This window comes from Syngnathus scovelli, chromosome 13, assembly GCF_024217435.2.
Source record: "Syngnathus scovelli strain Florida chromosome 13, RoL_Ssco_1.2, whole genome shotgun sequence".
Lineage (NCBI taxonomy): Eukaryota > Metazoa > Chordata > Actinopteri > Syngnathiformes > Syngnathidae > Syngnathus > Syngnathus scovelli.
In genome coordinates, this window is record NC_090859.1 from 7,901,760 (window position 1) to 7,915,367 (window position 13,608).

Below are 13,608 nucleotides of genomic sequence, written 5' to 3' on the forward strand. Positions count from 1 at the left end.
CTACGTATAATCCCACTGCTTTTTTTTTTTTTTTTTTTTTGTTTACTGAGAAAATTGTTCACTCAAGAAGCTTCATTATTTAATGAGTCAGTCTATGATTGTAAACCCAAGATAATATCTCAGGAGGTAATGGCCAGACACCTTAAGTTACTTCTTGATATAAGGCAGAGGTGAATACATTCCAAACTACTGAGAGATCATATCTTAGTCTTGGTCCTTATCTTTCACAGCATATAAATTCTGAAAAGCAGATTGAGGGGGTGAACAACAGGTCTTAAAAAGTGAGGTCATGATGAAAGTGAAAAAATAAAAATAAAAGCAGTGAAGTAAATGTAGGTGTACATTTTCAAAAAGGAAATACTCAGTATTCGAGCCATTGCTTAAGAATGTCAGTATTTTTGAATATTTCTGAAAATGCGGCAATGCTCCGCCGGAAATGATTACTGTACTGTATGCAGAAGTAAGAATAGATTAATCAGTTGTCTCTCAATAATGAGTATACATAATAATAATAATAATAATAACAACAATAATAATAATCATCATAATGATACGACGCAAGCGACTTTTTAAAGTTCACAGTTGACGGATGAAAAGAAAGTTTAACCATCGTGGGTTCCGAATGGGCATTTATGTCTGACCCACCGAGGCAACCCGTGTGTATTTGACTATATGGACTTGAACTGGGGATCTGAATAGTCCTTGTGTGCGCTCCGACAGGACAAATTATATGCAATCCATTTAGACCCCATTTGTGTTTGCCCATTTAGAGCTCCACTGAGTTTGGTGGCTCAGGTGTAGTCACGTGCTCGGACAACAGCAATGCCAGGTGACTGAAGACTTGATCCAATTTGGAAAATAGTTTTATAAACAAGGGTGCATGAAAAAAAATGTGAAAAATAACAAAAGGCGAGGATGTGCAGAAAGTTAGACAAAACGACAAAAGGATAACGTAAGGCGTTACCACAAGACAAACAATTCAAAAGAGTCACATGTACTTACGGTGGCAAGAAGAAGAAGAAGAAACAAAATCCATAAGCGCACAGAACATACAAAAGTCATCACTTAGTACATGAGAGAAGTGAGTTCAAAAACTACAATGCGCATGGAAAAGAGTGATGCAAACATTCTGCACCAGCACATTGCTGAAACTGCCCTCAAGTAGCTGCTGATTGGAAAAAGGTGCCTGGTGTGTAGGCCAGGCAATTCCCATGCCCACCTCGCTCAGACACTCCCACCACATTTACCCAGTCCGAAATGCCCACAAATCCAAGATGGAGACGATGTGGAACCCGGTACCTTTGCCCAATTCCAGCCCATATAAGACCATGTGGGCTAACAAGTACAGGTGTGCCCCTGGTGGAACTCGGGAGCGAAACCAGATGAAACCCATCCTTCCTTTGGTACCCAGGAAACACTCATTCACCACACTTGGGGCACAACTGGACATAAAGAATTGAGGGTTAGATGAAATCACAGCTCTACTTAGTGGACAAACAGTGTAAGCACACTAGCTTGTAGACAAAAAGAATATTCATCCTGATTTGGGCTGATATGGGATATTCTGAAAAGAGCTAGTATATAAGGCTAATTTAGTCGGCAGAATGATAATCGGTTGGGCCCCGTTCTGAACTGGTATAATGACAAAACCCTCCACGGCATTTGGTCAAGTGTCCGTTTTTCACAACCCTGCAACCAGCCCTTGATGTCTCAAATTTACTGTAAAACAATACTGTGTGTGTTTTTGTCAGTGCCAGAAGGAACCAATTTTATGATTTTCTTTTTTTTCTTTTTCCTAGAGGCCACGGGAATACAAGTGTTTCCAAGTTGTGTGAATAGGTGCTTGTTGAGTATTTGTTTTGTTAAACAGCCTCTGATGTCAAGAGTGTTTCAAATATGTAGGACTATTTTCAAATTCTACCTATTTCATCTGATTTGTTAAACAGTCCCAGACAGGGGTGCACAAGTGTTTAATTCAACCAAATTTAATTCAACCCAATTCATTGAGAGATCATCTAAAATATTTGCCTTTTGTTTTTAAATTTAGCGAGAATTTGTGTTCGGGGTAAAGTGAACAGTTTAGCTGGCATGGTTTGAATCAGTCAAAAAATGTAGTTTCTTTTATTTTGAAATTAAGAAAAATCAAATGACAGTGAAAACCAACATTTTTCTGACAGCAGTGATTGAGTAAGTCACTTTTGCAATCAGTAATCAAAAATGCAATAATACATGAATTGTAGATTTTGTAACATACCGTAGAAACAACAACAGTGAAAAACACAATTTTTCTGACAGCAGCGATCGAGTAAAAAACTGCTTATCAAAAATGCTGGATTTAAATTTACATGATATATACAGTGACTTGTACTTGCAGTACTGATGGAAAATATTGAATTACCCTTCCAGCAAAATACTGTCTACAATTGCAGACATCATTGGCAGTAACATAGCTCACTGTTGATTCACAATTCATTATTTGTAATCATAAAACATTTTTTTTTTTTTTTTTTAACCAGAATTAAACAAAAGGCTGTCGAGTTTGGGCACCCTTTTCTAAGGGCGATTACGACAAGACAACACAACACGACATGAATATAATACAAAACAAAGAACAATACCAGTAACCGACTTTGGACTTTCATTCCAGCTCCAAGAGTATTCTTGCCTGTCACGTTCTTACGATTGGGCTCTTTAAAAGCACTGAGACTTCTGTACAATATGTATTGTTCTTTCAGTGAGTAACTCTTTACAAAAAGGCAGTCAAAGTTGTCAAGCGTGCAAAAAAAAGAAGACAAAGTAGACCAAGTAGAGTCGAGTGTTAGTGAACATAGCATGCTTGTTCACATTTCATCAGGACACGACATCTAGTTGGCTAATAACAGCGAAGCTAAATGCAGCTACTGTATGAATTACAAAGGTATGCAGAGGTGTTCTGATTGCAATTTTGATACTATTTATAGTTACTGAGCAGAGTAGGGAGGGGATTAAAAGTTGCTCTTCCTTGGGGCGCACCGTTGTAGATTTTCTCCACGGGCATCCTGCTGTTGGCAGGTGGACTCTATCTACTGTGCCACCTGTGGCTTCGATGAGGTCATTGGAAAGTGCACTTTGGGCATCTTGCACATGAAGCTGTTCACTTGGGCGCAAGACATTAGCTTCCATTTTCCAGTCTGAAAGAAAACCATCAGTTTCAGTGGAACGCAAAGGTATTCTTCCAAATGCTCAATTGAGCACCCACCTGCCATAACTGAGCCACGCAGTGCTTGCCGAGGCCGACACGCTGGTAGGGTTCTCCTGCGGCCCAGTGGGTGAAGGTCACCTTGTGGCGGTCCGACCACACAAACATGCCGGGAAGCACCAGGTCATTCAGTCCGGTCCACATATCGCTGGTTTCTGCGGAGGACGGATGAGAACAAAGCTCTCATCTGGTTCTCAGATATTCCACCCATCCGGTCGTTCTACAGAGATTGTTAATTAATCAATCAATCGTTGGGATACGTACCAAACTCAGAGGCACTTTTAACCCACGCCTGCTCCACTTTGGAGCAAATGGACATCAGTTCGGCACCAAAACCACGGCAGACCCGTTGAGCATCATCCCAGTTCTTGACGTCTTCAAAGAATTTGTAGCAGAAACCCGCAAACTCCTCCCAGTCAGGTGCCGAGCATCTGGGCTCTGCAGGCGAGACCCCGTGTGAGTTTTAGTGGTCATGACAGTTGGGGTGACATAAAGAAATATTTTTTGAACTCACCTCCATCGGCAAACGTATAAGAATCACCCAGAGGGTCGTCCGAACTGCAAATAGTAAAGCGATAATTAGCTGGTGGCTCTTTATGGGACTTTTCTGTGAAAGTTGGCTACTCACTGTCTGGAGATGATCCCGTTCCCAATGGAGCCCGTGTAGACTTGCTGTTTGGGAGCTCGCATCACAATACAATCTCCTCCGATGTCGTTCTGAATGACGCCAGCGTGAATAGCAGCAGCGCAGATGTGCGAGTCCTGCATTTACACAAAGTTGCTGTCACAGACAAGAACTCGACTGGTGGGTGAGGTAATCATGTACCTTTGAGTAGACCAATGTTCCAGAGACAAAGTGTTTGTCTTTGGCACACCCAGGTGGACAGTAGAACCTGCAGAAGACACACATGTTGTGAAATTGACGACAGGCGGTCATCGCCATGAAACATTGTGTCAAGTGTGACTCACGTCATCGAATCAGTGAAGTGGAGGCTGTTGAACTGTCTGGCACAGGTCATCGCATCTGTCGGACATAAGGCGGGATCATCGCGTGTTTTGGCCTTGTTGTTTTCGGCAAGCAAAGCAGTAGATTGTGTTGCTCACCGTCATGCGCGCATCCCAAGATGTCAAAGCGGAGGCCAAATTCTGGACGACTCTCCAGCGGCAGGATGCGGACATACTTAGCAAATGCCGGCGTCTCAAGCAGATGAGTTCCACCACCGATGAACTACAAATAGGATGTTTGCTTGTTTGTTGTGACAATTTTGGAGGATGAGGTTGAGGTCGACTCGATTGTCCCTGCACTCACCTTCCCGCCTGGGTGTTTTGTCCATTTCCTCCGATTAACGCTCACCTTCATCTCAAGTTGGATGTCCCAGGAGCGAGTATTATCGCTATCACACCACTGGGTCACGATCCCCGTCACCTTTCTCATGTAACCGAGGTTCACCTGGATCCAGCTGCCGACGGCTGGAGGGGACAAGACATTAGAACGCTCAGGAGACCACAGTGCCAAGCTGTCATTTTTCTGCGTACGATCTTTTGACGGCTTCCAGCAGGACTCTCCATTGAGGCGGGCTTTTTCTGGGGTGGCGTCTTCCATCGAGGAGGAGGCTTGGAAGAGAGAGTCTGCGAGGCTCCCGTCCGCAATGCCCAGACTGTCAAGACATACTGAGTACAGCCAAAAGTCATTTTCATTTGGAACAGATGCTTAAAGGCCAATTAAAATACAAATCTGGCAATCTGTCCTCTTGTGGGACTCCTTGCATTATTTCTTGGGATTGCAGAGCAGAAGATCACGAGACGCAAAGCCCACCTTTGCGTTCACAGCTATAGACCATCTCCAGATATTTGGAGGTGGCAGGGCAGGAATCGTCCTCCAAAAGCTCAATGCGGCATTTTTGCTGGCCGTTGCACATTTTCCTGTAGCGAGGGAGGATGCCTTCCACTCCGCAATACTCTGCAAGTTACAACACACCAGTGAGTCTGAGTGGGCCTGATGAGCATTGATGCACCTGAATGAGTTCAGCGAGACAAAGTCGAACAAAACTAGCACGTTTCTGCATATAGACTCATTCCGGCGTCTGAGCGGTTTGTAAGCTTTGGTTCATTTTCATTTTCATTACGTTCGACAGCATGCCAAAGTTCTTTGGAGACTTCCAGGAGGAGACCAAGCAAAACACTACTGAATGAGCCTTCAGAGGTAGGTGGATAAATGCCTTAATTGGCGGCATCAAAATGGTGGCTTCTCAGGTCTTACCGTCGTCGTATGAGTCGCTGTCCAGCAAGCAAATGTCGTCACTCCGCCGACCGTAAAAGGCGGACTGGATGCTGATGCGGCCTTGCTTCTGACCCTCACTCTCACACACGAGGTCAGCAGAATGGTTGTCGCAGACAAGGATCTCCTTAAAGCCTGAAAAAGCATTGTCAGGTCATTTTTGCTTAGGATTGTTTGAAGCCACTGTTTAGGCCGACTTACCGTCATGAGGCTGGGGAGGTTTTGGCATGTTTCCTGCGAGAAAACAGCCAAAGATGTGAATCAGCACATTGTGAGAATCGTCTGAGCGTCGTCACGTCTTACCTCTTTTCTTGCAGATATAGCCCCTCTTCTTCCTGCAATCATCAAACTTCCAGCGGCCGTTGCTTGTGAGTAAGGAAAGACAGGATGCGCCAGAGAGGTCACCGGGGTCATCTGGAAGGAGACGACAGATGCTCAGCTCCGTTCCTCCGCAACATAGGAGACAAACATTGGTTAGGTTTTTGACCCACCTCCGTCCATGACCACGTAACGAAACGGGGATCCGTCAGTCCATTCGCTGCCGTCTTTCGTGATGTTGTTGTTGACGCCCAACCATAGAGAGGGAGAGCTCGGCAGAAAAGTGTACAGACCTTTGGAGGTGAATGGTAAAATGTGCAACAAGAGTTTGAAACATTCTCGTTGGCGCTCTGCTCGCTGACGGCTTCTTCTAGGGGGGAGCAAAGATAGACCAACTGCTCATTGGTGGCCACGCAGTACCGATGAAGAGGCACGTGATTTGAAATAAATGTTAAATGTTAAATGCGTAAATGTTAAAGGTGGTCAGCGGAAACAAACACAGGCGACGTCTGGAGCCCCGCCCGTGTTGGGGGATTTGAACACCTCTGATTGCGACCGGACAGACAGACAGCCTACTTTGTATGAAGGCCTGTTCGCGTGAGTCGGCGATGCTGAGCAGGTCGCCTCCGCGGCGGAGGCAGTCGTCTCGTGCCTTCTGCCACGTCTTGGTGGGTCTGCGTTGGATAAGGTAGCAGAAGTCGTCGGAGGATCGGTCCGGCCACCAGCCGCACTTTGCACTCCAGCCTGCAAGCGAGACTCAAGTCACTTGAGGGCAAACCGGTGACAAGAGACCACGTGTCGACTGCTGGGTGGGACGCCCACCTGCCGGCGGAGGAAGAACAAACTCTTGGACCTTGGCTGCAAGGAAAAGAGGAGTCATTAGCACTCTTAGATAGGGGGAGCACATGGAAGTGCAAAGTGAGTGCTCTTCATTTTCGGACCTTTTTTACAAATGAATGGCCGAATACTGGTGCAGGGCCAGTCCTCAACTTGTCCAGTTGGCGACAGTGCACAGCAATCACCACGTCCTGTCGGCCCGTTTGGCACCCACGCAATGTTGCCCTGCGGACGACACGCCGAACATGACTTTGCCGCATTTGGTGTAACTTGCGTGTTTGGTGGAACCTTTGCCATCCCATATGACACCTTCATTCAGGGCAAATGACAACGTTTGTAGACTGCTCTGAATGTTTCATTTACTGTAGATGTTGCGTCGCTCCACTCAAAGTTGTTCTTGTTCTTCTTGAGTCCCACCCAAGATTGCAATCCTCCTACATCTGGCGCATGAGCTTGAAGATATCAGAGAAGCGAGGAATTTAGCACAAGAAGAGCATTCAAATTTTGTGAAGTGCTCGATGACGATTGCTGGTATCGGCAGTTGGTCTTGACGCTCACCGGCCAAGAATTGGCTATCAACCAGTGATTGGACGCTGGCCAGGTGACCGTTCCATTCTCTGCAGAACTTCTCGGCTGCCTCCCAAGTTCGCTTCATCCCTTCAAAGTGATAGCAAGAGTCCCTGTACAGGAAGTCGCCAGTGCCGCAGTAGGAAGCTGAAGCCACCAAAAAAACATGGATTACAAATCCACAACAAGACGTTGCAGGTGTGGAAAAAAAGCCTCGCTGCCACTCACTCTCCACTCGATTGTAGCCGAATGCGTAGTCTTTGTAGGAACACAGCCGTCCGTCCGGGCAGGCTGCAGGGGGACGACGTGACTCCAAGTTTTTCTCCTTTGAGCGTTAACGTCACAACGGACGGGCAGACTTACCGTCGAGCGGCCGCTCGCACATGTACGCCAATGAGGATCCGCACGAGCCATGTCTCCACTTTCCAGGCTGACTCTCTACGTGCACACCTTGGTTGATGTACGCGCAGGATTCATTGTTGGAGCTGTTGAAAAAGGTCGGGAAAAAGGAGACACACATGCGACAAACGTGCCAATTTGGAGGCTTTTCCTCCTTTCTCATCAATACGTATGCTCTCTCAAAATTCGCAGATGGGATCCATAATCTCGCTGTGTGTTCCGCCTGACAACAAAAGGACGCAAAGAGGTGACCTTCTTACCTTCTATCTTGATGCGAGTCCCAGTTGGCGTAGGTCGGCGTCACGCCGGTGTCGGACAAAGACAGTCTTTTTTCTCCTGCTTCAAAAAACTGACACCAGGCCACGTCGCAGTTCTGCCGAAACCAATCGCAGGTGACATTTAAGTACCAGTGGAAAGTCAACGTATTCTACCGCTTTCGTCTCACCAGATTGGAACGTCCGATCCAGAACGGCTTGTCGCCCATTTGCTCCTTCACAAAGCTTTCCTCGTATGTCGAGGTGATGGAGACCAGGTCGCCGCCCTCCCAGACGCAGTCGTAACGAGCCCCCAGCCAACCGTTGGTGGTCTCCATCTTCTTGTAGCAGTTGGAGCCAAAGCGTCGCCACCCTTTGGTCCTTTCACATGTCTGAACGACTGAGGAGACATTTGGGGATTACGCACTCAGTTTCAGGCAAATGCGTCATCTGCATCGACACTCACATGAGACAAAAAATGTGTCCGCTGACACACATTGGGGAGAATTGACCGAGCATCTCGTCTTACCTCTTCTCTTACAGACGTAGCCGCGCTTCTTCTCGCAATCGACAACCTCGATGCCGCCCTTGCCACTGAGTAAGGAGTTGCATCGTCGGCCGGGGGGGTCACCAGGGTTACCTGGAGGGAGACCACAGATGCTCAGCGCTCCTTTGTTCCTCCATACATCGGCCAGGTTTTAGACCCACCTGCGCCCAAAAGGACGGAACTCGGTGAGGATTCGTCAGACTGCTTGCTGCCGACTTCAACAACGATGTTGCTGGCGTCCAACCACAAAGAGGAACCGCTTGGCAGAAGCCCTTTGGGTCAAAGGTAAATACAGAACAGAAGGTTGACGCATCTTACAGAGGCAAGTGCAAAATGCTTAACAAAAACAAAGTGCGGGTGACGTCTGGGTTGGGTCCTAGTTGGTGGGGGTCACAAGCTTATTTTTGGTCTTTTCTTTGGAATGACAGAAACTCTGCAAAATGTTGACGTGAGTCGGTGGTCTCTCGATTTAACTTGCATGGATTATTTCATCAAGCACTTCAGCTGCACCAAAAAGCGCAGCAGACTGTGGACGGCCTACCTCGTATGAAGGTATGTTCGTTCGAGTCGGTGATGGCGAGCAGGTTGCCTCTGAGGCGGGTGCACTTGTCTCGCGCCTCCTTCCAGGTCTTGTTGGCCATGTCGTGGATCAAGTAGCAGAAGTCGTTGGCGGGGTTCTCCCGCCACCAGCCGCACTTTGCACTCTTGCCTGCAAGCGAGACTCAAGTCACTTGAGGCCAAACAAGATTCTGCAAGTGGGCTGCAGGCTGGAACGCCCACCTGATGCTGATGCCGACGCCGGAAGAAGTGGAAGAGAAGCTCTGGCCTTGCCTGCAAGGATGTGAGAGGGGTCAAATATGAGAGAGCAATGAGAAGACAAAGGGCAAATGGGAGGTTGTGACTTTCTGACCTTTTTGACAGATGGATGGATGAAGGCCAGTACAGCCCTCAAGCTGAATTTCTCCATTCTCATTCAATTTTGCGCAGTTATCTGAATTTTGAGTAAGGTTCTTTGTGACGTTGTCCTGCAGAGGATACAGCGTGTTTGGTGTTGCAATTGCTCAGATGGCTTCCCACGAAATTTCCTTCAAAGGCACCTCACTGGTTCAAATCTGTTTTTCTTCTCACCATTCTCATCATTTCCGGAACCAATAGAAATTGTTGCGATATTCCAACCTGAGTTTCAGATTGAAGCTTTCCAAACCCTAAACTGTTAATTTTTATTCTGAAAAACGTTTTCCTGTGAAATGCATGGTGAAATCTTATTGTTTTTTTTTTCTCTTATATATCACAATTCTAAGCCATCAAACTAAAGGACATTTTTGACTACTTCTAACAAATTCAAATCTATTTAACAGGAAGACCATTCTTGTCAGATTTCTCCTCTCTATTGAATCAAATGTGCTCTACTAAAATGACAGTTTTTAATGTTTTGCTTTCCAACATGACAGCTTCATGAGTGATAATTTTTTAGACCTGCGTTGCAAATGTGTCACTTACTGTAGATGATCCGTCGAGCCACTCAAATGTTCTTTTCTTGAGTCCCAGCCAAGGTTGAGATCCTTCTCGCACGTGAGCTTGAGGAAAGCAGAACGAGCAATTGTGACGATGTCGAGAAAACATGGCGGGACGATTGGTCAGTTTGTCTTGGCGCTCACCAGCCAAAAATCGTCTGTCGACCGGTGAGGGGATGCTGGCCAAGAGACTTCTCTTTTCCTTGCAGAAATCTTCAGCCGCTTGCCAAGTTTTAGGCGTCCCCTCAAAGTGATAACAAGAGTCCTTGTACAGGAACTCGTTAGAGTCACAGTAGGAAGCTGAAAGCCAAAATAAACTCATTAGAAAACCACATCGAGACGGAGTAGGTGTAAAACGAAAAAAGCAACTCATTAGGAAACGACAACGAGAGGCTGCGGGTGTCAGAAGAAGCGTCGCTGCCACTCACTCTCCACTCGACTGTAAGTGTAACCCAAGTCTTTGTAGGAACACGGCCATCCATCTGGGCAGTCTGCAGAAAGATGACATGGTTGCACTTTTCTCCTTTCACGTCAAACGTGCAGACTTACCGTCGGGCGACCGCTCGCACATGTACGCCAATGAGGATCTGCACGAGCCACGTCTCCACTTGCTAGGCTGACTGTCTCCGTGCACACCTTGGTTGACGTACGCGCAGGATTCATCGTCGGAGCTGTTGAGAAAAGTCGGAAAAAGCGAGACACATCCGTCAAACGTGCCAATTTGGAGGTTTTGCCCTTTTTTTCTGATGAAAACTCACCCCCAAAAGCAATTTTTACAAAGCAATTTGAAAATATCACCGTACATCCCACCTGACCCAGGAGGCAAAGAGGTGATCTTCTCACCTCTGGTCTTGACGCGGGTCCCAGTTGGTGTAGGTCGGCGTCACACTGGTGTAGGACCAAGTCATACTCTTTTCGCCCGCTTTAAAAAACTGACACCAGGTCTCGTTGCAGTTCTGCAGAGTCCAAACTCATTGTCAATGGTGTACCAATAGTGAGCCAACAGCCACTTGCTCGCGGTTCTATCTCAACTACCAGTCACCAGCCAACAGCAGCCTGCACTTACCAGATTGGAGAGTCCGATCCAGAACGGTTTGTTGCCCATTTGCTCCATCACAAACATTTCCTCGTCTTCAGAGGTGATGGAGACAAGGTCGCCGCCCTCCCAGAGGCAGTTGTGACGAGCCCCCAGCCAACCGTTAGGGGTCTCCATCTTCTTGTAGCAGTTTGAGCCGTGAGTACTCCATCCGTTGACTGTGTCACATGTTGGCTCATGATGGGTTAAAGCTGATGAAACGTCAAAGTTCCCATGGTCATTTTTCAACCTTTGATGAAAACCAGATTTCTGCATTCCCTTCATGTCACATTTTTCTGCATCGCGCATAAATATATTTATATAATACATATCTAAGTGCAATTTTCAACTCGGGCTGCTACAGATGATTATTTAGCGAATAGAATAGTCACCCATGGTATAGTCACTATACTGCGAGCTGATCTTGCATAACCCTCATTCGCTTACAGCCTGAATTCTTTACGCTATGAAAGTAAAGTAAAAATAAAGACAAGCATCGTCATGTCATTTTTGTTTTGCATCCATGTCATTTTTGTTTTGCATCGTCTGAAGTCACCGTTCAGAGACTTACCATGAAGAGGCTGCTGAGGCTTTGCCGGGATTCCTGGAAGTCAAAAGCCAAAAAGACACGAGTCAGCACGTTGCGAGAATCCACTGAGCGTCGCCACGTCTCACCTCTTTTCTTGCAGATGTAGCCTCTTTTCTTGCGGCAATCGTCAAACTTCCAGCGGCCGTTTCTTGTAAGGAAAGACAGGATGCACCAGAGAGGTCACCGGGGTCATCTGGAAGGAGACGACAGATGCTCAGTTCCATTCCTCCGCAACATCGCAGGCAAACATCGGTTGGGTTTGGGACACACCTCTGTCCATGAGCATGTAACCGACCGGGGATCCGTCAGTCCACTCGCTGCCGTCTTTCGTGATGTCGTTGTTGACGCCCAACCACAGAGAGGGAGCGCTCGGCAGAAAAGTGTACAGACCTTTGAAGGTAAATGGCAAAATGTGCAACAAGAGTTTGAAACATTCTCGTTGGTGCTCTGCTCGCTGACGGCTTCTTCTGAGCAAAGATAGACCAACTGCTCAACATGCAATCTCGAAGTATCGTAAATTCAAGTGTCCTCCTAACCAAATGCAGGTAACGTCTGGAGCTCTGCCCATGTTGGGGGAATTCAACAGCCCTGACGGCAACCTGACGGACGGACGGACAGCCTACCTTGTATGACTGTCTGTTCATTTGAGTCGGCGATGCTGAGCAGGTCGCCTCCTCGGAGGAGGCAGTCGTCTCGCGCCTTCTGCCACGTCTTGGTGGGCTTGTGCTGGATCAGGTAGCAGAAGTCGTCGGAGGATCGGTCCAGCCACCAACCGCACTTTGCACTCCAGCCTGCAAGCGAGAGTCAAGTCACCTGAGGGCAAACCGCTAACAAGAGACCACATGTCGACTGCCGGGTGGGGCGCCCACCTGCCGGCGGAGGAAGAAGATACTCTTGGACCATGGCTGCAAGAAAGGAAGAGGGATGGTTATGAGAGAGCATATAAAAGTGCAAAATGATTGGTCGTCATTTTCTGACCTTTTCTACAGATGAATGGCTGACTTTTGGTGCAGGGCCAATCCTCAAGTTGACCAGTCGGCGACAAGGCAGAGCAGCCACCACGCCGTTTCGGCCCGTTTGGCACCCACACAATGTTGCCCTGCCGATGACACGCCAGGTGTGACTTTGGTGCGTTTGGGCTTGCTTCCCACCGCATTTCCTCCAAAATGATGAGTCCTTTTTTCCTCCCACTGATAGATATTTTCTCAACCCTTTCCTACAGTATGACTTGAATTCATTTGACAATTTTCTTCCAGTTAAATCACAACTTGAGTTTCATACTCGAACTTTTCCAGTCATTTTATTCTCAGAAATGTCTAACCTTGAGCTCTGAAATTCTGCACTTTATTTTTCACTTCATTCACTTTCATTCTCATCATTTCATAACTTTGTCCTTGTTAATGCTTCAGCTGATTAACACCTTCAATGTTTATCTCTTTTTGTAACATGGTGACCATTCTTGCCAAAGTCTAACTTTCATTGTTCTGTAGAATTTGGCTTCCGATATGACACCTTCATTCTGAGCAAATGACAACTTTGGTAGACTGCTCTAAACTTTCCCCTTACCGTAGGTGTTGCGTCGCTCCACTCAAAGTTGTCCTTGTTCTTCTTGAGTCCCACCCAGGATTGCACTCCTCCTGCATATGGCGCGTGAGCTTGAGGATATCAAAGGAACGAAGGAAATTTAGCACAAGAAGAGCATCGTGTCAGACATTGTGAAGCGCTAGGGGACGATAGCTGGCATCGGCAGTTTGTCTTGAAGCTCACCAGCCAAGAATTGGCCCTCAACCAGTGAGTGGACGCTGGCCAGGTGACCGTTCCATTCTCTGCAGAACACCTCGGCAGCCTCCCAAGTTCGCTTCATCCCCTCAAAGTGAAAGCAAGAGTCCCTATACAGGAAGTCGCCAGTGTCGCAGGAGGAAGCTAAAGCCGCCAAGAAACATAGATTACAGAAGCACAACGGCAGGTGTGGAAAAGAAGCGTCACTGCCAC

The 13,608-nt window shown here is 47.0% G+C and overlaps 1 protein-coding gene across 2 annotated transcripts; it reads right to left on the reverse strand.

Annotated features, from left to right (window-relative positions):
• Positions 1 to 2,092: 2,092 nt before the first annotated feature.
• Positions 2,093 to 11,804, reverse strand: LOC125979674 (macrophage mannose receptor 1). Of its 2 annotated transcripts, none has more exons than XM_068652815.1 (37): positions 11,703 to 11,804; positions 11,599 to 11,631; positions 11,019 to 11,239; positions 10,796 to 10,884; positions 10,502 to 10,623; positions 10,381 to 10,443; positions 10,097 to 10,252; positions 9,939 to 10,015; positions 9,349 to 9,463; positions 9,219 to 9,269; positions 8,980 to 9,147; positions 8,600 to 8,710; positions 8,421 to 8,531; positions 8,083 to 8,291; positions 7,898 to 8,010; positions 7,602 to 7,723; positions 7,467 to 7,529; positions 7,230 to 7,385; positions 7,035 to 7,123; positions 6,776 to 6,896; positions 6,657 to 6,692; positions 6,411 to 6,578; positions 6,008 to 6,127; positions 5,820 to 5,930; positions 5,718 to 5,750; positions 5,499 to 5,651; positions 5,055 to 5,198; positions 4,775 to 4,909; positions 4,548 to 4,708; positions 4,343 to 4,466; positions 4,208 to 4,262; positions 4,065 to 4,131; positions 3,867 to 4,000; positions 3,753 to 3,796; positions 3,503 to 3,676; positions 3,239 to 3,393; positions 2,093 to 3,170 (listed from the first exon to the last, which is right to left on the reverse strand). In XM_068652815.1, exons 3-37 carry the CDS (start codon positions 11,163 to 11,165, stop codon positions 3,063 to 3,065), a joined length of 4,005 nt encoding a protein of 1,334 aa, XP_068508916.1. In that variant the 5' UTR covers positions 11,166 to 11,239; positions 11,599 to 11,631; positions 11,703 to 11,804; the 3' UTR covers positions 2,093 to 3,062. The 2 variants fall into 2 exon arrangements, with proteins under 2 accessions (XP_068508916.1, XP_068508915.1); XM_068652814.1 differs by having other exon boundaries at positions 10,796 to 10,908.
• Between the last annotated feature and the right edge of the window lie 1,804 nt (positions 11,805 to 13,608).

Bases quoted from the DNA above. Each gene is read 5' to 3' on its own strand.
- LOC125979674 (XM_068652814.1), bottom strand. From the start codon at position 11,165: ATGGAGACCCCTAACGGTTGGCTGGGGGCTCGTCACAACTGCCTCTGG. The intron at 8,292-8,420 runs GTAAGACGAGAT...ATGTCTCCTCAG, and splicing joins CTACGTCTGTAAGAGAAGAG to TCGTTCAGACATGTGAAAGG. The intron at 5,751-5,819 runs GTAAGACGTGAC...GTTTTCTCGCAG, and splicing joins CTATATCTGCAAGAAAAGAG to GAAACATGCCAAAACCTCCC.